Source organism: Sarcophilus harrisii, chromosome 3 (genome assembly GCF_902635505.1).
Source record: "Sarcophilus harrisii chromosome 3, mSarHar1.11, whole genome shotgun sequence".
Classification (NCBI taxonomy): Eukaryota; Metazoa; Chordata; class Mammalia; order Dasyuromorphia; family Dasyuridae; genus Sarcophilus; species Sarcophilus harrisii.
Genome location: NC_045428.1, coordinates 319,839,119 through 319,865,770, shown reverse-complemented (window position 1 = coordinate 319,865,770; position 26,652 = coordinate 319,839,119). Strand labels below are relative to the sequence as shown.

Sequence of the window (26,652 nt, the reverse complement as noted above, 5' to 3'; positions counted from 1 at the left end):
TATTGGAGGAACTGGAGGTATTTAACCTAGAGAAAAGACTTTGTGAGAGAAGAGAAATCCATGTCTCTTCCCATCAACATTTGTACCATGATGAAACTGAGTACTCTTTCTTGGAAGAGGAATATACTATAGAGACAGATGAGTAGGTATTTGGTCATTTGAGGAAAAAGGCATTAAAAGTTGGAGGAATTAGAAAAAAATTGTAAGAAAGAAGAAACAATTGATTTGAATCTCGGAAGAAAATAAAAACTGTAAAAGTTAGAGAGGCCAAGGAAGTCCCTTCAGGCAACAAGGCTGGGGATTCCAACTCACAAAACAAATTTAATTGGAAAGAAAGGGAATTCAAAGGAGAGAAACACTGCTGTGCAATGGGTTGTAATCCTTCAAGAGATTCATGAAGAAGGTGAGATTTCAGGTAGGACTTGCAGGATAGATAGAATTTACACTTATTCACTCTGTTCAATTGTCTCTTCTTCCTTTCTAGGGTGATCATGTGTGGGTGGATTTGTCCTCCAGTGTCCCCATTGGTGCAGTTGTGAAGAATAACACCAATCCTAATAAAATCTTGATAGAAGATGATGAGGGAAAGGTAAGACTCTCCTATCATTGATTATTGTCAGAAGGAAACCTTCTTGATCCAGGGATTCTTACCACACTTGATGAGGTTTCCTCTGCTTAAAACCAAAATGTCTAAGACAGAGATCTTGTACCATGAAAAGGCTACTTTTCTAAGACATTGGTTCCAAACATCAAAAAAAAAAAATGATAAAGGCTAAAATAAAGACTAAGAGAGAAAAAATATAATGATGAAATCTTTAGTGCATATATTTTTAAATTTTAAAAAAGACAAAATAAATCAATGGTAATTGAAAGCAAAGGGGTCAGTTGGATGGCTCACTACATAGAGTGCTGGTTCGGGAGTTAGGAAGACCTGGATTCAAATTTAGCCTCAGATACTTGCTAGTTATGTGACCCTAAGCAAGTCATCCCACCTCTATTTGTCTTAATCCACTGGAGAAGGAAACAACAAGAATTTTTGCTAAAAAAGCTCCATGGACAGTTTTGGCATACTATGTATGGTCCACAGGTTCATGAAGATTCTGACATAACCAAGTGACTAAACAACAACAAAATTGAAAATTAATACTGCATATGGCTTTGAAAAAAATACTTTTTTGGGGGCATACTCCTAGAAATCAAGGAGTTAGGAAGAGAATATTAGGGGAAGGACTTAGGAGAGGAGACATGAGAGAAGAGAACATGACAGAAAAAACAAAGGAGAAAACAGGGGGCTTTAAAGGAAATTGTGATTAAGTGAAGGAAAAAATAAGATCATATGAGTGAAGAAAAAAGAAATTCTGAGGAAGGAAGAGGGGAAAAGAATAGGAGGAGAAAGAGGGGGAAAAGAATATGAAGGGATAGATGAGGATGTAGGAAGGAAAAATATGAGGGAAAAATAAGATGAGGGAGAGAGAAATGGGGAGGTGAAGTATGGTATGAAAATAGCCAAAAGTAAGGGGAGAAGGAAAATTGGGGGGAGAAATGAGAGAAAGTTAGACATTTTGGATGGTTTGGGGGAGGCAAAAGAGAGGAACAGCAGGCAGGCAAAGGAAAATTAAGAAGTGAGAAAGTAAAGAAGGACTTGTAGGGAAGAAATGAAGTGGGAAAGGAGAATATGAGGAAGAAGATGTCAGGGGAAAGGAAGACATAAAGGAGGGTATAAAGGGAAAAAAATTAAAAGAAGGTAAGGGGAACATGATAGCATAAAAGGAGATGAGATGGAGTATGAGGGTAGGGAAGAAAGTGAAGTGGAAAAGGCTGTGTACTAACCAAGGCTACCCATTTCATATGATTATTTGGCTGACAACACATGCCAGCATCATGATCCATGGGGCCCAGCCAAGACTTAAACACAACACTGGTTCCTGGATAGTATCAGTTTTATTCACCCTGGTCCCTCTAGCATTGGTTGAGGCAGGGCTCTAGTAGGAATAAGCTTTTTGATGATCTACAGGGAGAAAGAAAAGGATGATATATATAATCAGCCCTAAATGTGTACTGTCATCTCTCTATCAAAGCCCACTTCCTCTCCCAAGCACTGCCCCTACTCTTAATCGTGAAATGTGGTGTCATTTCAGAGTTGAATAGTCCCAAGAGCAAACGTTTAAAAGTTTTATTATATGATTTTAGAAATGCGATTCTAACCTATGGCTGGTTTTTGAGAAGTTTAGAGCATGGTAGTTAATTCCTGCATGGTATAATTCCTGCACAGACCAGGATATATTTGTGAAAGAACTTATATCCCTGCCTATAGACAAACTGACTCTTAATCCCAGGTTTACCCCCTGCTAATTCCCATTTGCCTTTACACAGGAAGAATGGGCAAAAAAAATCTGGCTAGGTTAGGGAAAATTCATTCCTATTCCTAGGAAAACAACGGGTCAGTCATATGATTTCCATGGGTGGAAAGCACTTTACTAAGAAAATTCTAACCTCCTATTCCATCAATTTTCCCCTGCCAGGAGCTCTGGATTGAAGCTCAGTACTTCAAACGCCTCCAACTCATGCACCCCAGTTCAGTTCAAGGGGTAGAAGACATGATCCTCCTGGGGGACTTAAGTGAAGCTGGTATGGTGCACAACCTTCTCATCCGCTACCAGGAGCACAAAATCTATGTGAGTCTCAAGGACTTGACTCCCATGCAACTAGCAGTATAATGTTAGCCCTTGAAAGTTCAGGAAGCATATGGAATGGAAATGCATTTATTACATGATTACTTTGTACCAAGCACTGTACTGAGTGCTGAGGATACAAACGGAAGAATAAGATACTCCCTGCTGTCTTATACAGCACATGAAAGAGCATTCCATTGACAGCCAATGAAAAGGCCAGATAGTACTTGGGTTCCAGCAAAGAAAGCAGCAGCACAAAAGACAAAGTTCTGAGGATAGAGACGGAAGGTCCCCAATCAAGAGGATAGAGCATCCAAAGATCGGATTGAAGGTGACCTCTGAGATACCTCCAGCAGAGGAGAAGAGCATGTTTCTTAATTCCTGTATGCTTCTTTCCTTTCTCAAAATGGAATGGGCACTAACTCTAAAAGTGCTACGTCTAGAACTCTGCCTTTGGGTGAAAGAGCCCTGTTGTTGCTTCATAGTATCTGATGTCTTTATTTACTGGGTGAGCTTTTCCTTGACCCTATCCTTGGATGTAGATAAGGTCCTGCTCTGGCATGTGTCCTATAAACAGGTTACTGAATAAGAAAAAAAAATATTTGTCTTCCTATTAAGGCAAATCTTTTCTGACAACCATTCAACACTGCTGTCTAATTATGTAATTTTAAATTGTGACTTTATATGAACACTAAGTAATTGATTTCAGGGGTTTGAGAAGGTCTGATGAATGTTCAAACTTTTCTGATCTACATACAACTTGATGTCTAAATCAAGCTTCATCTCTTTAGCTTAAGGTTTTGTTCTTTGTTAAAATAAATGAAAAGATCACATTCTGATCTATGAACAATCATTGGGGCCTTAATATGAATGAAGGATCTGAGAAACAAGTTTGGATAGGACAGAGGAGGGAGAGGGCATTAGGGGCTTTTGGTTGTGGGAAGGAAATAAGATAAGCTGGCTAGGAAAACAGACCATGAGACAGAGAAACTAGAACACCCAAAGACAAACCACCAGTTTCTCAATTTTCCCTGTGAAGAATACTAAATCAGCTCTAGGTAGTACATCTATCACATAATAGTTGGATTGGCTCCCTATAGCAAACCACAGGCTTCCATTGCCAAAAACAACTATAATACCAATGTATGTTGAAATCATAATAGCTTCCCTTCCAGAAGTCCATGCTATTATGGTAGGAAACTAGACTGACAAGCAGTCCTTAGAACAAAAGAAATCAACAAATAGAGCAGTATTTTCACTCCCATTACCTATTCTTTTTGTTCATTTTTTCTTCACCTTTTGCTTCATTCGTTCCTTTTGATCTGAAGAGGATTTGCCAGTCTAGTTCCCCTGCCACAAGAGCATAGCATATCATTCGCCTAAGCAGAATACTAGTGGGCAACTATTTCAGCCCTCACTTTGGTGTCCATGGTCCACAGATACATCACAATTCCTTTTCATGTCCACAGACTTACACAGGTGCGATCTTGGTGGCTGTGAATCCCTATCAAGTGCTACCCATCTACTCTATGGACCAAATCCAGCTGTACTACAACCGACGGGTAGGGGAACTTCCCCCTCATGTCTTTGCCATCGCAGACAATTGCTACTTCAGTATGAAGAAAAACAAGAGAGACCAGTGTTGCATTATCAGGTATCATGGAACCACTGCACTTCCATTTACAGAATGGAGACATAAAGGGTCACAGGGCAAAGAAGTCCATAGTCAACTTGGGAAGAGGCAGAGTAGGTAACTACCTGCATGATGGGAAGTGAAGGACATCTTTAAATATTTCAGAGAATCTTGGTTACAGAGGGACCTTAGCGGCCATATAGTCCAAAACATGTTGGAATAAGAAAGTCCTCTAAAACATATCTATTCTTTGCTTGAAGACTGGAAACAAAGTCTCCACTTTCCTCAAAGACAGCTCATTTCACTTTTGAATAGCTCTTATTGTTGGGAAGGGTTCTTTATTCCCATTTGGATCAAGCCTATTTATTTTTCCCTAATAACTTCTACCCATTGCTTCTAGTTTTGGGTCAAAGCAGAACAAATTTATTCCCTTGTTCATAAAAATTCTTCAAAGATTTGAAGACAGTTACCCAATCCCACTTAATTCTACTCTTCTCTGGATTAAATATCCTCAGTTCCTTCCATCAACTCTCATATTAGCATGAATTCAAGCTGTTTCACCATTCACATTGCCCTTCTCAGATCATTGGAGTTAATCAGTATCCTCCTAGAAATGTAAAATTCAGACCCAAGCACACCTCTCTATGAATAGTCTGACCAGGGTAGAATAGGAAAACTCTATTACTTTTTTTAAATTTCTAGATGACATCACTCCCTTAATACAATCTCATTTGCATTCATTTTTTTGGCTACATTTCATACCATTGACTGACAATGAGATTTCAGGCTGCTAAGATTTCTAGATCTTTTTCAGATGAACTTCTGTTTAACCATGTTTTTCCCCCCATCATATTCTTGTAAAGCTGATTTTTTTAATCTCAAGTATAAAACTTTGCCTTTATCTCTTGTCCTAATATGCTATAGCTGATGCCTTGAAAGTCAATCATTATTGTTTCATTTTCAGATCTTAAAGACTTTTCATTTCCAAGAATTCCCACTCATGTGCAAATACATATACCATATGTCCTTACAGTATTATAAAAAAGAAGATGGTTTCATATTCAAGGATGCACTAATTATACAGTGATATAGGAATGTCATCTGGGACTCAAAGTATTATTTATGATTGTGAAAAAACTTAGAGGGAACTTTAACATCCAGCATTTGAAGACTAACTGATCAGACTGCGGTATATTGATATATGGAATACTGTAATACAATCTGCAACACATAATACTAAGAATGTAAAAAAATATAGAAAGGCATACAAAATCATTCAAGATAAAGGAAGGAGAACTACAAAGTCCAGAAAGACCTAATTTAACAGGTGGATTCTGAACTATGTTTGGAAGTAAGCTGGGAACTCTCAGCAGTGACAATGAGAAGAGAGGACATTCCAGATAGAGAACCTGAGTGATGAAATTTAAGTCATAGGGTAACAACAAGAATAGTTTGTACAAAGAGTATGTGAAGAGAAAGGCATTAATTCAAAATAAATTACCTTTCTAAAAAAATATAAAAATAAATAACTAAGATTTATATATGTGTTAGGTACTTTGCTAAGCTCTTTTACATACTATTTCATTTGATCTTTCTAATATATCTGAGAAATAGATGGTATTATTATCCCATTTTACAAATGAGGAAACTGAGGCAGAAAGAAGTTAGTGTCAGAATCCATATTTGAACTTGTCTTCCTGACTTCAAGTTCAAAATTATTAGCTGGTTATGCTAAATTGTACTAAACATGACATCACAAAATAGAACACAGGAGAAGTGTCTTGTGGCATTTAAAAAGTTTAGGAGACGTGATTTTTGGGTAATTAGTCATTTTATTGACAATGCCAATATTTTAATTAACGAAGCCAGTTGCACTCTCAAATGCCAAAGAAAATCATGGTGGCAGGTTCACAGTTTATATTCCTATGGAAGAGAGGAATGTATTCCTCAAACTGGCACCAGCTCTGATTGTCTAACAATTAATGAGAGAGAATGAATTATTACAATGAAGAGTATGGAATTATTCTAATTCTTATGTCATTTACTTCTAAATTACTCCAAATTAATCAAAGAATTTATCCCCACTCAAACCTGAATAGAAGATTGGATGGACTCTGACCAAGATGAGGAGAACTAATTCAAATTCATCATCAATAATGTCCTTCGAGAGACTGAACTTTGGAATGAAGGCTACAGAAAAGGGAGGAATTCTGGATCTCTCCAAACCATTGATTATTAGTTATCATTTCTCTCAGTTTGCATGTCTTAGGGCCAGTTATAGATTCGTTAAAAATGGAAGTGGGAAAGCCTGTAGCTGCCTAAACTCATCTCTTCCTATTTTGGAGGGGAAGTCATTTTGATTCCCTGGGATCTAGTTTCTTGGAAGAGAAGTGGGGAAAAAGGTTTTTTCTGTCAGTAGCCCAGTACCAAGATGTTCAAATATTTGTTGATTGATAGAGGGAAGAATAATGAAGGAAAAAGAAGAAGGGAAAAGGAAGAGAGAAATAATGTGGAAGTGATGGAGAAGTATCATTAGGAGAGAACCTAGCTCAAAAAATATCTGGGGACTTTGGTGAAATCATGTCTCCTAAACCTTTAGTGGGTTGTGAGTATAAAAAAAATCTTAATGTTATCCTGGGATCTGCTGAGCTTCTGGGATAAGGACGTCATTAATATACTTTGCTCTGGTTGTACCACATTCAGTTTGGGGCTTCATAGGTTAGGTCCATTAATAAACTGAAGAAGATACAGAGGAGAACAACCAGAATGATAAAGGCTGCAGAGTACATTATTTGGACATGAGGATTGGTGGAAATAGCAAGAGGTAGCCTGAGGCAAAGAAGATTCAGGGATGACAGGATCGCTGTCTTCATATATTTAAAGTATTGTCATGAGGCAAAACATCATTCAATCAATATTTATTTAAGCACTTACTATGTTTTTAAATAAATGTATACCTACTATGTGCCAGGCACTGGATGATGACTGATATCTACCTATCTATCAATCTATCTATCTATCTATCATGAAAAAAACAGGCTTTGCCCTCAAGGAACTCACAATGGAGGAGGCAACATGCAAATAACTACATAGAGATTGTTGTTTTTATTCAACTGTGTCCAACTCTTCATGACCCCATTTGGGGTTTTCTTGGCAAAGATACTAGAGTGGTTTGCCATCTTCATTTCCAGCTTGTTTTACAGATGAGAAAACTGAGGCAAATAGTGTTAAGGGACTTGCCCAGAGTAATACAAGAAGTGTCTGAGGCCATATTTAAATTCAGGAAGATGAGCTTCCTGACTTCAGGCTTGGCACTGTAACTACTGTGCCACATAACTGCCCATTACTTCCCAATTAGAATTGTCCAAAAATGGAATGGGTTGGCTCCAGAGAAAGTGGATTCTTCCTCATTGAAAGTATTCAAACAAAGACTGAATGATCCTTTGTCTGATATGTTATAGTGAAGATTCCTTTCAAATGACCTTTGAGTTCTGTATTAAGTGCTTATGCTTCTGTGAAATAGAAGCATAAAGAGAAAGAAAGGAAAGAGAAAATCAGACATAGAGGGAGGAGAGAAGAGTAGTAATACTATGTAAGCATTTTTATTTATTCCTAAATGGGATTAAGTTAAAGTTTATCAATACAAAGTTTAATTTACTTCTCCTTGTTCCCCTTGATTCACCTCAATCAAGGGGAGTCTCTCATGCATAGTTCCAAGAATCTAATTTCTGACAACTTCAGAAAATGGAAAAATTGGTTCCAGCCTCTAGCTATAAATGCCCTGGCTATTATCGTGGGATAGCTTTAATATCAGGCATACCTGAGACAATACATGTAAGTGGTATACAAATGAATTATGGCTGTTCTATTGACACATCAATTGGAATATCCCATTCTCTGTTCTTCCTGACTATTCTTCCAATCAGATTGGAGATTGAGTTTAAAGTAGGAGGAAGGGGATAAGAAGCTCATAGGAGGGGAGACAGAAGACTACTCTTGCTCCAAGCATTTTATAAGTTCTAAATTCTACACATGCCTAACATGGTGCCATAGTAGGTGTTCAACAAATATTGGTTTCTTTTACTCTGATTTTGCTCTCATAAAACAGTCAGAAAAATCTATTGTCTGTTTTAAATCTTTTTTTAAGTCAATGTGGAAAATACTCTCTTATCCAGTCTACAATGATGAGTACAAGACTATTAAGCACTTTTTCAATTAAAAACCATTACAAAATTAATCCTTTCCCAGTAATTTTCTCTCAGCCTTCAACCAAAGTCTCCTTCTCAAGAAAGAAGTATAGCCAACAAAACAAATGGACACATGGACTGTCTTTGACAACATATGTACCATTCCATATCTCTAGTTCACCCCTTTTCCAGCAAGGTTACATGCATTCATCAGAACTCTTCAATGTTAAATAAATATTAATTGTGTACCTACTATGTGCATGAGAGAGAGAGAGTTTTAGAATTATGCTTTATTTGCAGAATTCATCAGTTTTCTCTCTGAAAATAAATAGCATTTTTCATCATAACTTCTTTGGAATTGTCTTGGATCATTGCATTGATCAGAGTAGCTGTCTTTCATAGCTGATCATCATTACAGCATTGCTGTTATTGTGGACAGTAACCTTCTGGTTCTCCTCACTTCAATATGCATCAATTTATATAGAAATATAAAAATTCTTTTCTTCTGAATTTTGTTTCTTCTGAAACCCTCCCCCTTCATCATTTCCCATAGCACAATAGTACTCCATTACAATCATATGCCACAACTGCTTCAATCATCCCCCAGGTCATAGGAGATTTCCAATTATTTGACACCATGAAAAAAGCGGCTATAAATATTTTGGTACATATAGGTCTTTCCCCCATTTTCTCTGATCTCTTTGTGATAAAGAACTAGTAATGGTATTGATAAATCAAAAGATATTCATTCCTGATTGACCTCAGAGTCATGGTTGAAGAGGAGCTAGAAAAAAAAAAGCATCTAGCTCATTTTATAGATGAAAACCTGAAATCTTCAAGTTCCCTTCAAGCTCTTATACTCTACTGCTTTAATGGATATGAAAGTTATTTGATCACTATAAAAGCACTCTACCAATTATTATTGTCAGTCAGTTTATTAAATATAATTAAATTAAATTATAAATTATAAAATAAATTAAAGCCTCCTATGTGTCAGGCTCTGTGTTGTGCTATGAAACAGATGCCAGGTTTCTATCACACAGGAAAAGATAACTCATTATTTCATATCTTTTTTTTTTGGATGGAAATAGATGATCTTTTAGATCAGCTCTAAATCCTATGACCCTGTGTTTCTGACTTTGTGTCTGAATTTTGGTTCTTTTCAGTGGTGAGTCAGGAGCTGGGAAGACAGAGACAACGAAATTAATACTTCAATTCTTAGCTATCATTAGTGGCCAGCATTCTTCAATCGAGCAACAAGTCCTAGAAGCCAACCCTATTCTGGAAGGTAAGTGGGTCACCAATTCTTTAGAAAGTGCATTCCTCTTTTCCCATCCCTTTTCCCATCAACCAATCAATCAACAAGTATTGATTACAGGACACTGGGGCAATGAGGAAAGTGCTAAGGATAACAAAACAAAGATGAAATTGCCCTTGCCGTCAAGGATCTTACATTCTGTTGAGGAGGAAGGAAAAGGAGAAATAGTATGTAAATATAAATAAACTGGCATCTGGATCAGGTTTCGCTTAAAAAGTGATAGTAAAAGTCAAGCTTTGAATAAAATGGCAGATTTTAAGAAGTGGTAGCAGTAAGGAGGGAGAGCATCCAGATATGGGAAACAGACAAGGAAAAGGTATCTAGAGAGGAGACTTCGTGTCAGGGAGGAAGAAAAGCAAGCTAGATCTCAACTTAGTACTCTTGGGTTTAGAATTGCCTCATCCTTAGTGCTGAAGCAACATAGTTTGCACATGTGGTCTGTGGTCCACTTGAAGTCCATGAGGATTCCTCAGTAATCCAAAATCTGCTTCTGCATGTAAACCTAGGATGTTATACAAAATTTGGGTGATCTCAAAAATTCCAAGGGAAAAAGAGAAATCCCAGATGAGACAGGCAGAGCTATTTATTCTTTAAGGGACTTTTTTTGTTAGACACCTAACAAATATTTGATTCAAGCTCATTGACAGATGATAGAGCCATTATGCTGCTTATCTGACGCTGCCTTAAAGGATAATAATAATAATAGTAATGGCTAGCATTTATATAAGTATTTTAAAGTTTACAAAGCAATTTACATATGTTAGCCCAGTTGATCTTTACAACAATCCTAGGAGGTAAATACTATTATCCCATTTTATAGATGAGGATTTTTTTTTTGCTGAGGCAATTGGGATTAAGTGACTTGCCCAGGGTCACAAGCCAGGCAGTGTTAAGTGTCTGAGGTGAACTCAGTTTCTCCTAACTTCAGGGCTGGTACTCTATCCATTGTGCCAACTAGCTCCCCCTAGATAGATAGATAAATGGATGGATGGATGGATGAGGAAATTGAGACTTGCCAATTTACACAACTAGCAAGTATAAGGCAAGATTCAAATTCAGGTCTTCCAATTGGGCCCCACCTAGTTACCACAGAGATCAGAAAGGGATAAATTGAACCTCACAATTAATCACTTTCTGTTCATGGGGAGGAATGGCATGCAATACTAAGATCCCATCTCATAATCTAGTCCCATCACTCCTTTTTCCACTGCTACCCTGCTATGAACCTGTGGTATTCATCTGTCTAATGGATAAGAAATCATGGTTCTTCCCCTTTTCTGACCTCTCTGGCACCACTTTCTCTCTCAGCCTTTGGCAATGCCAAGACAGTTCGAAATGACAACTCAAGCCGTTTTGGGAAATACATTGAACTTCACTTCAACAAAAATGGAGTGATTGAAGGAGCTCAGATAGAACACTTCCTTCTGGAGAAGTCCCGGGTCTGCCGACAGGTAAGTCCATCTGACATGGAAGATCATTTTGAGCAGCAGAGGTAGTCCACAGTGAATTGGGAAAGTAACTGTGGTTTGTCTTCAATGTCTCTCCTCATCTTCTTTCTAGTACCTCTACTACTAGACCTTGATTTATCCAGATCTCCCCTCTTTGGATAAAACCCCTTTCTCCAGCTCTTTTCCTCAAGAAATGGGGACTCAAAATTAATTTATCTTATGCCAAAACCAAAACTAATTGTTGGCAAGGTAAGTAGTTATCAGGAGAAGCAGAGACACTTTGTATTTTACTTTTTATAAACTCACATATTTTAAATGCAGAAAATTCTACTCTACATGCCAGATGATAGTTTCATGGGTTGGATTGCAACAAAGACTCTAAATCTCTCATTCAAGAATAGAAATTTGCAGAGCTTGTATTGGGTCATGCAAATACTTCATTTTGTTTCTATCTTGTTACCCAAAATCTCATGACCCAGGACTGAGCTCTATGACAATAGTTTTTTAGATACTTTCTAGATAAACCATTGTAGTGACTGCTAATATATTAGTTGTTATATTAACCTTCTCAGGCAAGAATGAGTTTGTTCTTTATTTCAGTGAACATATGTGAGTTTTCCCTCCACACAGAGATAGATCATGGATCTCAAGATCATACCTTATGAGGAGAGGTTGAAGAAAATGGAGATATCCCAGGAAGAGATGATTTAGAAAGAGACATGAGAACCATATTCAAGGATTTAAAAGATTATCATGATGTGAAACAAGGATTGGGTTTGTCCTAGTATATTGTAGAAGAGATTCTTGTTCATACACGGTTGCAATTCAGTGGAAGTCAGATTCAATGATTCTTTGATTCTGTGGAAGTCAGAATTTTCATGTGTTTTCTTTCTTTCTTTTTTTTCTGATTCCTCCCTTTTCTTTCTCTGTTCCTTTTTCTTTCTCTCCCTCTTTCCCTACTTCTCTCCTCTTCCTTCCTCCCTTTGTCCCTTCCTTCCTTCCTTTCCTCTCTCCTTCCATTTTTCCTTTTATTATTATTAATTATATAATATAATAATACTCCATTATTTTTTAAAAAGTAATCATGTTCCAGTTTTGAACCATGTATCTAAGTTTTGAGATCATTGTCAGATAGGACAACTTCATTTGAATGTTCACTTGCTACATTCTATCAGAGGCATAATCTTCTGTTGGATAGACTGTAGGGTCTGCTCCAATGTGACAGTCCTCTCAACATTTTTACACATCTACAAATTACCCAAAGATAACTATGTGCAACCAGCACGCCAGAGGACTGATGAAGCTTGCTGCCCACTTTGTGTCAGAAGGAATGAACTCGAAATGCAGAATGAAATAGACATTTTTGGAAATGGGCAATGCAGAAATTTATTTTGTTTAAGTGTGCAGATTTATTACAAGGATTTTGTTATTGAGAGATTGCAGAAGGAAGAAAAAATAAATGCTTGTTAGTTGAAAATTAAAATTAAAAACATTCTCATGTTCTCACCATTAAGTTTTATTGCCAAATCATCTTTCTCTGGCATTTGTCCTCTTCCCAGGCCCCAGAAGAGAGGAACTACCACATCTTTTACTGCTTGTTAATGGGGATGAATGAGGACCAAAAGAAGCTACTGAGTTTGGGAACAGTCTCAGAATATAACTACCTCACCATGGTAAGGGGCACTACTCTCTAGCTATCTTTCTATTACCCCCATCTCTACCATTCTCATCAGTCTCTTTATTTTCTTAGCCAAGTTTCTAAAGAGCGTGGCTTACATGGAAAGAAGATCTCTCTGTAAAATTATGTCATAGCAAAAACTATCCAGAAAAAGAAGGGCTCTAGCTCTTTTTGATTAATTATCACACAGTAGCTAAAAGCCATCAGCCCAGAGGAGACAACATAAGGCCCAAACTAAGCTACAGCTGGGTGGGACTTTGCCCCAGGGAGCTAATATTTAGAGGGTGATAACAAACTGAAGACGTTCAGCAGCTTAGAAACAACTGAGTTTGGTACTTAGCAAGAATAATTAGAAAAATCTCAGATGGCAAATTATCTGCCAAATTAATATATTCTTCTTTCTCATATTAACATCCAACATCTCCCAGTCTCTTGGGTTCCATGCCACGGGTCTATCCTCTTCAGCAGTGTTTGAGAATCTGTTTCATGCTGTTTGCCCTTAAGCATATTTTGTATTGATTTTCCCAAATGCAGAAATTGTAAATTATGCCTTGTGAACTCCAAACACAAACTTTTTCCCCATTCTCTGCCATTTGCATTTCTTAAATGCTACCTCAAATGTGTATAGGGCTCGGTACTTTTAAAAGCATTTTCACATATGTCACTGCATCCTCACTAATACTTCTGAAAAGCAAGGGCTATCACTTCTATTTGTGAGAGCAAATAGCCTTAGGGAGGATAAATGTCTTTTTTGAAGCTATGCAATGAATCTCCTCCTTCTCTTTCTCCTTCTTCTTCTTTCTCCTCCTCCTCCTCCTCTTCCTAGTCTTCCTCCTCCTTTTCCTCCTTCTCCTCTTGCTATCACAGCTGCTACTGCTTCTTCTCCCTTCTCTCTCATCTCCTCCCTTCTTCTTCAGTGACTGATCCTAAGCTCTGCTGAACTGACACATAGAGTTTGTATGATATTCTTTTCTTTACTAAGGTCCTTGTTAAGCTGAAAAATATTGTGTTATTGAGATGACATTGGGTTGTAATTTGAAAGTCAGTGTCACAAGTGTGTGTGGGGAAGGGCAGTGTGGACATTCAAGGACTATTTGGTACTCATTCTTGTTCTTCTACTTCCCTAGGGGCACTGCACATCTTGTGAAGGTCGCAATGATGTCAAGGATTATGCCTCCCTTCGCTCTGCCATGAAGGTTCTTACATTCTCTGATTCTGAAAACTGGGATATTAGCAAGTTGTTGGCAGCTATTCTTCACTTGGGTAATGTGGAGTTTTCAGGTAAGTCTGGTTCTTCTTGAATTTAAGTGGCACAGTGCATACTAGACCTAGAGTCAGGAAGACCAGGGTGTGAATCCTAGCTTAGACACTTACTAGTTGCGTGGCTGTAGACAAGTCGCTTAACCTCTCAGTGCCTGGGTTTCCTTAAAATGAGAGATTGGGATTGATTACTGCTAAAATCCTTTCCAATTCTAAATCTATGATCCTATGAGCCTAATGTCTTAGAGAAATCTCTGGGCTTATAATTAGGATACTTAATCTCAATATCATTTCCCTCTTTTAATTATTTCCCATTTACCTTGTAAATTATTTATTTGAACATATTCATTTGCTTATTGTCTTTCCTATTAGATTGTGAGCTCCTTAAGAGCAGGGACCACCTTTTGCCTTTCTTTGTATTTCATTGGCATAGTGGCTGGCACATAGTAGGTGCTTAATAAATGTTTATTGACTAACCTGATGATTTTGGCCTAGATAAGATTTGTATATTTGTGGAAAAATTAGGAAAAACAAAACATAGGTCAGTAATAGATAATGAAATGCTAAGCTGAATATAATTATAGAGGCACTAAAATACATGATAGAAAAAGGAAGGGCCATAAGAGTAGTCAAAAAGAGAATAAAGGCTAGAATTAGCAGAGAATACTTCACAGAGGAGATAGAACTTAGGTTTGAGGCAGCTAGGTGGTACAGTGAATAAAATATTGTTCATATTCTACCTTAGATACTGACTGTGTGCTTTTAAATTTTTTTTAAATTTCTTTTTATTATTTTTAATATATATTTATTTATATTTATAAATTATTTTATTATATATTATTAAATATATATTTATGTATAAATATATAATATATTATTAAATTATATTATAATTTAAATAAATTTAAATTGTAAGCTCCTCAAGGACCGGCATATCTTCTACCCTCTGTATATATCCCTAGCCCATCACACAGTGGCAGGAACATAGTAGGTTCTCAATAAATGCTGTTTGATCTGTTGATCCTAGGCCAACTCCTTTAACTCCTAGTTTCCTTTTCTAGAAAGTAAGAGTAATAATAGCATCTATCTCACAGAGTTGTTGCAAGGTTCAAATTAAATAACATGTAAAGGTCTTGGAAAACCTTAAAATACCATATACATGCTAGCTATTATTGTTGTTGTTCTTGTTGAGTCATTTCAGTAGTTTCCAACTCTACATGAGCCCATTTGAGGTTTTCTTGGCAAAGACACTGGAATGATTTGCCGTTTCTTCCTCCAGATTATTTTACAGATGAGAAAACTGAGGCAAGCAAAATTAACAAAGCTAGTTAGTCTGAGACCAGTCTTCCTGACTTCAGACCTGGCATTCTATCCATTGTACTACCTAGCTGACTATTATTCTTGTTGTTGTTATGACCCCTGCTTTTTATTACCAGGTCTTAAATGTGAAAGTAGGCTCTGGGTAAATGGATGAGTAAATTTTGCAGGTAAATTAGGGCAGAAGGTCAGAAAGGTATAAGCAAAAGTATTAGAGATTGGAACAAATATAGTACATGCAGGGAATGGGAAGGAAACTTAACTGATATATTATGTATTGGACAACCCTAAGAGATAATTGAGTAGATAAGGAGTTAGGTGGCACAGTGGATAGAGTGCTGTATCTGGAAAACACGAGTTCAAATCTGGCCTCAGACACTTATTAGCTGTGTGACCCTGGCCAAGTCACTTAACCCTGTTCACCTCTGTTTCCTCCTCTGTAAAATGAATTGGAGAAGGAAATGGTAAACCACTCCAGTACCTTTGCCAAGAAAAGAAATGGGGTCACAAAGAGTTGAGTTGGACATAACCAAAAAGCAACTGAATAACAACAACAAAGAGGGATAAGATTATAGATGATAAAAAAAATTAGTGATTAATTTACATAAAGGCAAAATCTCTTAAGGATCTTTTTTTAAAATTGTTTTTTTCTACCCTCAGTTAAGGAGGTTGGAATTCAAGTATAACATTATGGGTACAATATGACCCTGGAACCAGCCTAGTACTGACTGACTTTGACCTTTTGCAAATACCTTGGCCTCTAAGTTAATGAAATTCCAGAGATAGTTCCCATAGAACGTAATTCTTTCTGAAACAGGAGTGATCTGCTCCTTGCATACTTGTTAATCTTTCTGGATAGCTCTGGCCTGTGGCAAGAGATCTAATCCAGCAGTTCTCAAAGTGGGATCCATGGGTCTCCGAGGGTCCCCAAAAACCTTTCAAGGGAGGAAATCTGTGAAATCAAAACTATTTCCATGTTAAAATGTTATTTGCTTATTAAAACACCCTTCCTTTTTGCAATCACATTATCTGTGTGAGGCTGGATTGTCTCCATATACTTAAACCAAAACAATATATCATATGTAATATATTGAATGCAGAAGTAGTCTTTGAAGTCATATATTGGAGATTTGTAAAAATATGCAAAACAATGCTATTCTTCTAGTAAATGATTTGGATTTGAAATATATAGTTATTTTCATTAAAATGTTCTTTTATTAACATGTTTATGTTCATTTTTATTTTTAAAGAATTAAATATTTTAAATTTTTATTAGTTTTAATTTCTAAAATAGTAAATACCAATAGATATAATCTACACAAAGAAAAGTTCTTAGGAATCCTCAGTAATTTTAAAAATACAATGGGCTTCTGAAACTATAAAGTTTGAGAAGTGCTAAGGAACTATCATTCTCTCATCTTCTGTTTTTCATTCTGACACACTCAAAACTCACCTCACTCAATATCATCCCTATATACTTAGAGGATGTAGGTATAAGTTGACTTTAAAGTGATGAAATAAAAAAAGAAATTAGGGGTAGAAAAGGGATTGTACTGGGAGAAGAGGAAAGGGGAAGTAAAATGGGATAAATTATGTCCAATATCACCCCTAGAAACCTGCCTGCCCAGGCTCCCTCAGACTTTTCCTTCTCCAGTTTTCCAAAACCTTTCCTCCCCATTGGAAAATTCTCTTGCATTCCTTAATCTCATTGGAAGAAAGGAATCCAGAGGAAGGGGGTCTATTAATTTAATTTACAATTAAGGTTCTAGCAGCTACTAACATATAAATATGTTACTCCTACCTTGGTCTTTGTTTTTTAAAAGATGACATTTAAAAACGCTTGTCTTAACCCCAAAGGGTTAAGTGGGAGAGTTTGTGTTTGTGGGGTTTTTTTAGGCAGGAGGAGTACCCTGTCTTCCTCAAATATCAGAGTCAATATTTCTCATAGATGTTTATTATTTTTGGCTTCTAGCTGCTATTTCTGGTAATCTGGACTGCTCCGATGTTGTTGACACCCCACACTTTCTGGCTGCTGTTAAGTTATTGGAGGTAAAACTGTTATGATTCTCTTTCTCCTCACCGCCTTCCACAAGAAATCTTTCCTCTTCCCTCTAGACAAGGAAGTCACTGGAATTAAAAGTTAATATCTCCAATTTATTCTGTATGAATCTTGTATGATGCACAGTTGTTTCCATGCTATCTCGTGCCTGGATTACTAAAATAGCTTTGGAATTGTATTTCCTGCCTCAAGTCTTTCCCCACTCCAATCCATCCTCCATTTAGCTCCTAAAATGACCTTCCTGAAACCTCAATAAACTCTATGATCATATATAAACTGCTATGTTTGGAGTTTTAAATTCTTTACAATCTGATTCTTTCTTATCTTTCTAGTCTTTTAAACTATAGATTCCATGATCAAGCTATTCTGACTTATTTGCTGATTGCTACATGTGACACTTGCTTGATATCTCATATCCTTCCCTTTGCACTAGCTGCATTACTGCCCATTCCTCCATCCCATCCCTGTACTTGGAAAACTCTACCTTCTTACTTCCACCTTTTAAAATCCAAAAGAATCTAGCTTGGATATTAGCTGTGTGTCTCTAAACAAGTCATTTAACCTTGAATGCCTCCAAAAAAAATCAGTTTAGAATCCTTAAAAACTGAGTTTAAACACAACCAAACTACATGCCTTTTCTGAATTTCCACTCCACCCCTTCCACCCCCAATTGCTATTCCCTATTTCTAAAAGCAGCTAGATAAGCAGTGGCTAAAAGACTGGGTCTAGAATCAGGAAGACCAGAGTTCAAGTTCAAAAATCCGATATTTTATTGAGTGGCTAAATGGGACCCAGAGTAGTCACGTAATCTCTATCTGCTTCAATTTCCTCAACTGTAAATAGGAATAACAATAGCCCCTACTTTCCAAAGTCTTTGAAAATCTCAAATGAGATAATATTTTTAAAGTGCTTAGCATAGGATCTGATACATAGTATTTGTTTAATAAGTGCTTATTTCCTTCCTCTAAGACTTTTTTTTTTCTATCTATGCTCTTTGTATCTTGAATTTATGTATTTATTCATATGTCATCTCCCCCATTAGAATTTAAACACCTTAAAGGCAAGGGCTATTTTTTTCTGTTTTCTTCAAATCCCTGGGTCTTAGCACAGTACCTACCTAGTACATAATAAACACTTAATAAATGCATGTTAATTGAATATTATAAAATCAGCTTTGAGTTCATGCTTACATTATGGCTCAGTAGCCACATATTCAAAGAGAATCACTCTTTTTTTTTTCATTAGACAATAATCCCCTGATACTCTGCTGATGTTTACACAGGTGAAAAATATGGAACTCCAGGCCTGTCTGACCAATCACTACATCACCATCCGAGGGGAAGGGGTCTCCCGACCACTGAACATCCTCCAAGCCAGCGACCGGAGAGATGCTTTTGTCAAGGTAGAAAGATTCATATTTCTTATCTATCCTTCTCTGGTCTCTTCCCAACTTCCTCTATAGTTTGATACTGGGAATTTTTAGACCTTTTCCTCTTTTTGTGTGTCCTTCAGGTAACTGAAAAGAGCCAGAAGAGATTCAGATCCTATTTCCTGTTCCCTAGTGCCACATTCTTAGATTTTTTCATACATTCTAGTGTCTTCCCCTGCTCTGAGATCTTCCATTTTAACAGAACTAATTTCCACTTCATTAGAATGACTGAGAATTGTATCTGTTTTGTCATTTTTATTTCAGCAATACTCTTGCAAAGGAGTGTTCCCCAATATTACCTTGAACTTTCCTTTCCCCTCCTAAGATCATTTTTCATAACCTCTATGTAACTTCTACTCTTTTACAACTCCATCTGTTTTCATATTCCAGCGTTATGATTAGAAATTGTCTCTTACTTCAATACATTTCACATTGGACTTTTAATGGTTTCCTTTGATGTGAGCTCTCCACCATTTATTTACAATATCCCATGGTGTAGTGTCCTAAGATGCTCACCCCTTCATATTGCTAAACATACCTTTTTTTCATTTCTCTTTCCTACAAGGAAATTCTTTCCTATTTTCTCCCCTATCCCAACTCCACTCCTCAGGTCTGGTTCTCTGTAATCTGACTGATCCAAATTTATCTTCTTCTGCTCATAATTCTTTGTATTCTAAGTATTTGAGCACATTCTCTGCTTCAATCAAGTCATTATGCCCCACATGCCTTTGCACATGCAATTTTCCCCATTTGTAATGTCCTAGGTAGAATAGTGGATGGAATATTGGACTTGGAATTGGGTAGATCAGAGTTTAAATTCTGCCTCAAGAACTAACTGTGTGACCTAAATCTTAGTTTTCTCATCTGTAAAATGGAGGTATTGATAACACCTATCTCATATGGTTGCTTAGCTATTATTTGATTATTGAGAAATCTAGCTCATCTTCAAGGTCCAATGTGAGTCCTATCTTTGACATTAAGCCTATCACAACTATGCCATTGCCCCATTGCCCTTAGCATTTGATTATATGTATGAATGATTGAAAATGCATCCATTTTTCCCACCTTTTTTGATTTTTTATTTTTATCTTAAAATTCATTCTGAGTAGCTAATTTGAACCTTATTTCAAATAATTTCTCTTAAATCTTTTCTAGCATTCATTTTTCAAATTTTGAGATCCAAATTTTCTCCCTTGCTGCAACTTCTTCCCTGTCTATTGAGAAAGCAAGCAATATGATTACTTGTTATACATGTGAAGTCATATAAAATGTCCATATTAGCCATATGACAGTAAAAAATACAAGATAAATAATAAAGTGGGAAAATTCTTCCATCTGCACTCAGAGTTCATTAATCCTCTCTCTGAAGGTGGATAATATTTTTCCTATAAGACCTTTGGAATTGTCATGGATTATTGTATTGATCAGAGTCTTTTGCATCATTATTACAGTATTCAGTTTTATGATAATAGTAACAGTCCAAAGCACTTTTATGATTCCCTGAAGACTATTTATGGGCCAAAGATCTATGGTGCATCTCAACTATTCAGAACAGATGGAGCCACATTGATTAGTGATAATGACATGACCCTGGGGAGATGGGCTGAACATTTCCATAATGTTCTCAACAGACCATTATCAACCAATACTGAAGCCAATGGCTGTATACTTCAAGTTGAAATCAATCCTTCTCTAGCAAAACTTCCAATTGAAGAAAAGGGCTTGAGTGTCATTAAGTTCATCTGGTAATGGCAAAGAGTCTGGTGCTGATTATATTCTAGCAGATACATATAAAGCAGAGGTCCACTGTTCATTCAAAAGCTGACTGAAATCTTTCAGGTTATATAGCAAGAAGAGGTTATTCCTCAGAAGTTCAAGGATGCTTCCATTGTCCATATCTATAAGGAAAAGGAAACAGGTTATCTTGTGACTGTAACAGGCAGTGAGAGTCTCTCTCTTAGGCATTGCCAACAAGATTGTTGCCAGAATCCTATTTAATAAGATGACCTGGAAGATGCTCACTTTGCTCGAGGGATTGTTATAGGTGACCCCTGCTCAGTGGTATGAATAGCCATGAAAATTATGTCATCAAAGGTTGGAGAGACCCAGGCCTATCATATGCGTACACATGTACACACACACACACACACACACACACACCCCACCCCACCCAGCACATATACCCTCCCAGTATGACTACCTTAAAATATGCATGTATTTATTTTTAAATTAAAAATCAGTCTTCACTACTTTATAATCAAGTTTCATCTATTTTGTACACTACTTAGCACTCAGCAAAGTTCTGGATAACAATGATGATGATTGCTAGCATTATGAGTACTTTAGAATTTATTTGCAAAGCTATTTACATGTTTTTGTATTTGATCACAGGTAATCAAAAAATATTTCTAACAAGCTGATCAGCTTGATTGTTAACTCCGTGATTTGCTGAGAACACGTCAAGTCCCAATTTGTACACAAGTTAGATTAAGTGGGTTTTCTCTCTCTCATTCTTATTCTGCTTCAATGCCTCTGCTGTTTACTACATTTCCAGGGAATTTATGGACATCTCTTCCTATGGATAGTCAACAAGATCAATGCTGCAATTTTCAAGAAACCCTCCCAAGACCCTCAGAATGTGCACAGGTCCATTGGCCTCTTGGATATATTTGGCTTTGAAAACTTTCATACAAATAGGTATGAAGGTCTCAATTTGTTTCTAAGAAATCCAGAGAGGTGGGGAGCAAAGAAAGAGTATTTCTTCCCTGTATCGTTTTTCTAGTGATCTTAGGGAGATTCTTGTCAGCCTTCCTTTCCTGAATGTTCTTCTAGACACTGATCTGAAGCTTATCACATCTGGGGTATAAAATTCAGTTCCAGAAGCCATTATTTTGGGAAGAACATTGATAAGGGATAATGGGTTAAGAAAATGTGGTTCATGGTAAATGGCCATGAGCAGCAGTCAAATAAGGACTATGTGAAGGATCTGGGAATATTTAGCCCAGGAAAAAGAGGACTTAGTTGGGGACATGATAGCTGTCTTCAAATAAATGAAGAGGAACTAAATTTATTCTGCTTGACCGCAGTGACCAAACCTAGGAACAATGAGTGAAAATTGCAAAGAGGGAAATTTAGCTTTGATATAATATATGTAAGATATTATTATATGAATGTGATGAGCAGTGTGTATTTATGTATGTGTGTGTGTGTGTGTGTGTGTGTGTGTGTGTGCATGGTATCTTTAGGGATAAAGAGTATGCATGGACAGACTGTTGGGATGCATAGAGTAATATCCTAAAAGACAGGACTAATGATCTCACTGGGGTTGCCCCCACAGCTTTGAGCAATTCTGCATCAACTTTGCCAATGAGCATCTTCAACAATTCTTTGTCCGCCACGTCTTCACAATAGAGCAGGAAGAGTACCATGTGGAGAACATCTCTTGGAACTACATCCATTTCAATGACAATCGGCCCACTTTGGACCTGCTAGCTCTCAAACCAATGAACATCATTTCACTGATGGATGAGGAAAGCAAATTCCCTAAAGTGAGTGTCCCTACTGTCACTGTGGAATCCAGTTATCAGTCACATTTATATTTGGTGTGTTCATTCTTATAAAAAAATATCTTTTAAGTTGTATCTGTGTATCTAACATTGCAAACAATTCATCAAGTAATTGTAGGAAATCATTCTTCTTCCTGAAATCATGGAATCGTTGCTGGATTTTCACTTAAGTCTCAAAGAATAATATCAGATCCTGGAATGGCTTAATGATGTGTGTCTCCCTGCCCAGATATGGTTATGACCATCATTTTCAGAAGACAGTCTGGGAAGGTTAATTAGTGTGTCAAAAATTAGGAAATATAACCAAAGTGGCCATATCTCCTTTTTGGCTGAGATTTTGAGGTTGCCTCAGGAAGTAGTTGGTTTCCACTCAGTGGAGATTTTAAAGCAGAAGCTGAATGACCACTTGTTGGGGATGTTGTAGAGGAATTCTTCTTTAGATACAGGCTGGGAATAGATATTCTCTGAATTTTCTTTAAGTTCTGATATTCTGTAAGGGCAATGATGAAAAAAGAAGTGGGCTATGAGTTGGGAAACATGAATTTTAGTCTAGCTCTGTTCCTGACTCATTTCATGATCTCAGATAAGTACTGCAGTCTCTCTGGACCCGAGTTTTTTCATTCCTGAAATGAAAACAATGGAATAGATAGCCTCTGTGATTTCATTTAGCTCTGATATTCTATAGTTCCAAATCCTGATTTCTATTGCCTCAGTGAGTCACTGAGTTCTCAGGTCACAGTGAATAGTATAACTAACCCCACTAATGATTAGTTGTCATTATCCTAACATCCTGGTTATATGTGCTTCTTTCAGGGAACAGATGCCACCATGTTACAAAAAATGAACCATGTGCACAGCAACAGCAAAATATACGTGGCACCCAAAAACATGCATGACATGAAATTTGGCATTGCTCATTTTGCTGGTTTGGTTCATTATCAGGCTGAAGGTGAGTGTCATCAATCTCTTTATATTTGTAATTGAATGGAGGTTAGGATGAGAAGGGAAGGGAGAGTGAGATTTATACATTTCTCCTTTAGAACGATGAGGAATGAAAGGAATGAATGAACAAATGAATGAGTAGATGGATGAAAAAAAGTAATTAAGTACTTACCATTTGCCAGGCACTGTAATAAGTGCCAAATAAAAATATAAGCAAGAAAAATAGTTCCTGCTTTTAATTAAAGAGCTTAAGTCCTAAGAAGGAGAGACAATATATTTATGGGAAGCCAATGAAGGAAATGTCTAGGGAGTCATAGGAAAGGTAAATTAATCTACAGAACAGTGGATTGATTGCAACTTTCTCCATTGCATTTCGATATTGTGGGTCAGCATAAGAAATTAAATGAGAATTTTTTAGGAGTTTTGTGGAAGCTACAAATGACATGCAAAGGCAAGCAGATGACCAGAAAAGTTTAGAAACTCAGAAATGCATATGTTTAGTATTATATAAAATTAACATATCTTATCTTTTAAAACCACAATAACTCAGACTTCTTCTCTGGTACAAAGGAAAGGTAAAAAAATTTGAATGATTTTCCAGATCAAGGGGTCCCCATGCCCTAACCCACTGATGCAGAAGGAGTAACTATTGTATTTATTTAATTACTGAGCTCAGAGAAAGAATGTGAGGTAGAAAGAAAGGGAGAGCATAACCATGGAGCCAGGATTGATTATAAGATGGCTTATGGGATGTGAAACATGGTCTGGTGCTCTGATGCCAACTAGATATAATGAGCTGGTTGAGTTTGCTGTAATTCAGTAGCCAACAAGGATACAGGGTCTGTGTATCATTTTATTTAGAGAAATGAGGAATTTGGGATGCGTTGGAATAATTTTGATAAAATAAATAGGAAAGATGGGATAATTTGTATACATTTTTATAAAGAGTGATGAAATGTATGACTTAAATTGGAGAAATGAAGGGTAATATTCTATATGTTCTTTTACATTATTTCATTTTGTAAGACTTGGAAGGTGCTGGGCCTTCTTTGTGTTCTTAGCACCTAAGTAGCACCAGGTGCATGACTACTGGATTAGCAAAGTAAGAAATTTGGTTAGTATATTGTTGGTTAGTACGTTGGTGAAATGGTCAAATAAAAGTCAGAGGAATATTAATTAGAATAACTGCAAATACATAGCCTGGAAAAGAGAACATTTTATAAAGACATGATAACTGTGTTCAAATATTTTAAAGTCTGTCACGTAGAAGGGTGGTTAGACTTCAAATAAATCAAAGAAAAAAGGAATAGGTGGAATTGCACAAAGGATAATTTAAACTTGATTTGGGGGAAAATTTTAAAACAATGTCCTGATGCAGAGGGCATGTTTCCTCACCTTGGTGATCAAACAGAGGTTAGATGACATTAATCAGACATGTTAACTTATGTTATAGTAAAGATTTCTCTCAGGTATAAGTGGGAATAATGAGCCATTCCAATTCCTTCCAACTCTCAAGTCTGTGGTTCAGTAGCTCTACCTTCTTTCTTTCATCAAATGCCTCCTTGGCTGATGAAATAACTACATATGCACAGCCTATTCTTTTCCTTCTCAGATTTTTTTTCCTTTTATGTATTCAGACTTTCATAATTGATAGCTTCTCCAATGACTGTGGCATCTCCAGCTGTCTTTCATTCAGGCAAGGTATCTCCTTTGTATAGAATGTAATCCTTTCTCACATACACCTCTTAGAATATTCATTTTCATTCGAGATCCTGCTTAGTGTTTACATCCTGAGTGTTGTCTCATCCCTTCATGCTTCCCCTTCCTTTCTCCAAATTTCACTCTCCCTCTCCTCTATTTATGGAGCTGTGTTCTTGTTGCATTTCAGTAGAATATAAACTCACTATGAGCATCCTCATTGTCTAACATAGTGCCTAATCCGTAGTAGATGCTGAATAAATATTGATTGAATTAATCTCAGAACTAGAAAAACTGAGTATCCCACTGTTTATTTGCCATGTTGTCCTAGACATATCCCTTGGGTACTTTGAGTTTGTTTCTCATGTAAATAATTACTTGCATTGCCTAGTTCATGATACTATTATTAGAAAGTGTTCTTTAAATTGTAGATTGTTATTGATGCTTTGCTACAGACCATGTTCACTGCTGTATTGAAAAATGTAAAAACATAAGAACTTACTGACTTTACTTTTTTAAAGAAGTTGGATGATTTCCAAATCCCACTTTGAAGATGTCCATCTTCAAAAATGTGATGACTTCACCCCCACTTAACACTCATGTAGGGAATCCTATTATCCCTAAGGTTTTCCCTACTCTAGTGTGGGCTAGCAAAGCTTATCAAACCCCTGATTGATGGCCTAAAAAACTCTCAATTGCAGCCACAAATAGGCTGGAATACAATTGGGAAATATGCAACAAAATAAATAAAAATATAGTACAATATAGATAATGTGTTGGTTTTGTAAGTCAATATGTCATTGATGAGGGATGGGAGAATGGAAGAGAATTTGGAACTCAAAATTGTAAAAAATGGAGTTAAAAGTTGTTTTTATATGGAATTAAAAACAAATCAGAATTTCTAGAAATAAATGTAGACATTACTAGGAATGAATGGATATGGGAATGTGAGCCATGGAAAGGAGAGAAACATGGAATATAATCATAGATTTAGGGCTGGAGTTGACATTGGAGGACATTATTCCCACCTCTTCAGAGATTAAGTGATTATTCCAGTCACACAGAATTTATTTGAGGGAAGATTTAAACTACAGCCTTTCTGACTGCAGGCTAAATGCCCTATGTGCACTTTTAAAGTATTTATCCCACATTTGTATAGTAGTTTATTTTTTCCAAAGTATTTTTGCCCAAATTTTCTTGGTCACAATACTTCTAATGCCCTATGAGGCAAATAAGAAAAGCATTATCTCCATTTTATAGATAAAGGAACTGAGCCCCCCCGCCCCCCAAGAAACTGTGACCATTTAATACTGTAAAACTATTAGCAGCAGAGTTAGAATTAGAAGTCACAGCTCCACTACATTATGCCATTTCCCTTTCTCCCATCACATCCTTCAACTCTCACCTTTTCCTTTTCCTTTCTCACTGCCTGCTCCCTTTCTTGT

At 36.7% G+C, this 26,652-nt stretch overlaps 1 protein-coding gene across 1 annotated transcript in view; it reads left to right on the top strand.

Annotated features, from left to right (window-relative positions):
- Nucleotides 1-26,652, top strand: part of MYO7B (myosin VIIB) — a 122,188-nt gene that overhangs the window by 4,337 nt on the left and 91,199 nt on the right. The window contains exons 2-13 of the mRNA XM_031961293.1: nucleotides 485-589; nucleotides 2,523-2,675; nucleotides 4,142-4,326; nucleotides 9,659-9,780; nucleotides 11,119-11,261; nucleotides 12,818-12,931; nucleotides 14,064-14,217; nucleotides 17,486-17,562; nucleotides 18,855-18,974; nucleotides 21,556-21,698; nucleotides 22,339-22,549; nucleotides 23,381-23,516. Of these exons, the coding sequence (XP_031817153.1) occupies nucleotides 485-589; nucleotides 2,523-2,675; nucleotides 4,142-4,326; nucleotides 9,659-9,780; nucleotides 11,119-11,261; nucleotides 12,818-12,931; nucleotides 14,064-14,217; nucleotides 17,486-17,562; nucleotides 18,855-18,974; nucleotides 21,556-21,698; nucleotides 22,339-22,549; nucleotides 23,381-23,516 (1,663 nt within the window). The remainder of the gene's footprint in view (nucleotides 1-484; nucleotides 590-2,522; nucleotides 2,676-4,141; nucleotides 4,327-9,658; nucleotides 9,781-11,118; nucleotides 11,262-12,817; nucleotides 12,932-14,063; nucleotides 14,218-17,485; nucleotides 17,563-18,854; nucleotides 18,975-21,555; nucleotides 21,699-22,338; nucleotides 22,550-23,380; nucleotides 23,517-26,652) is intronic.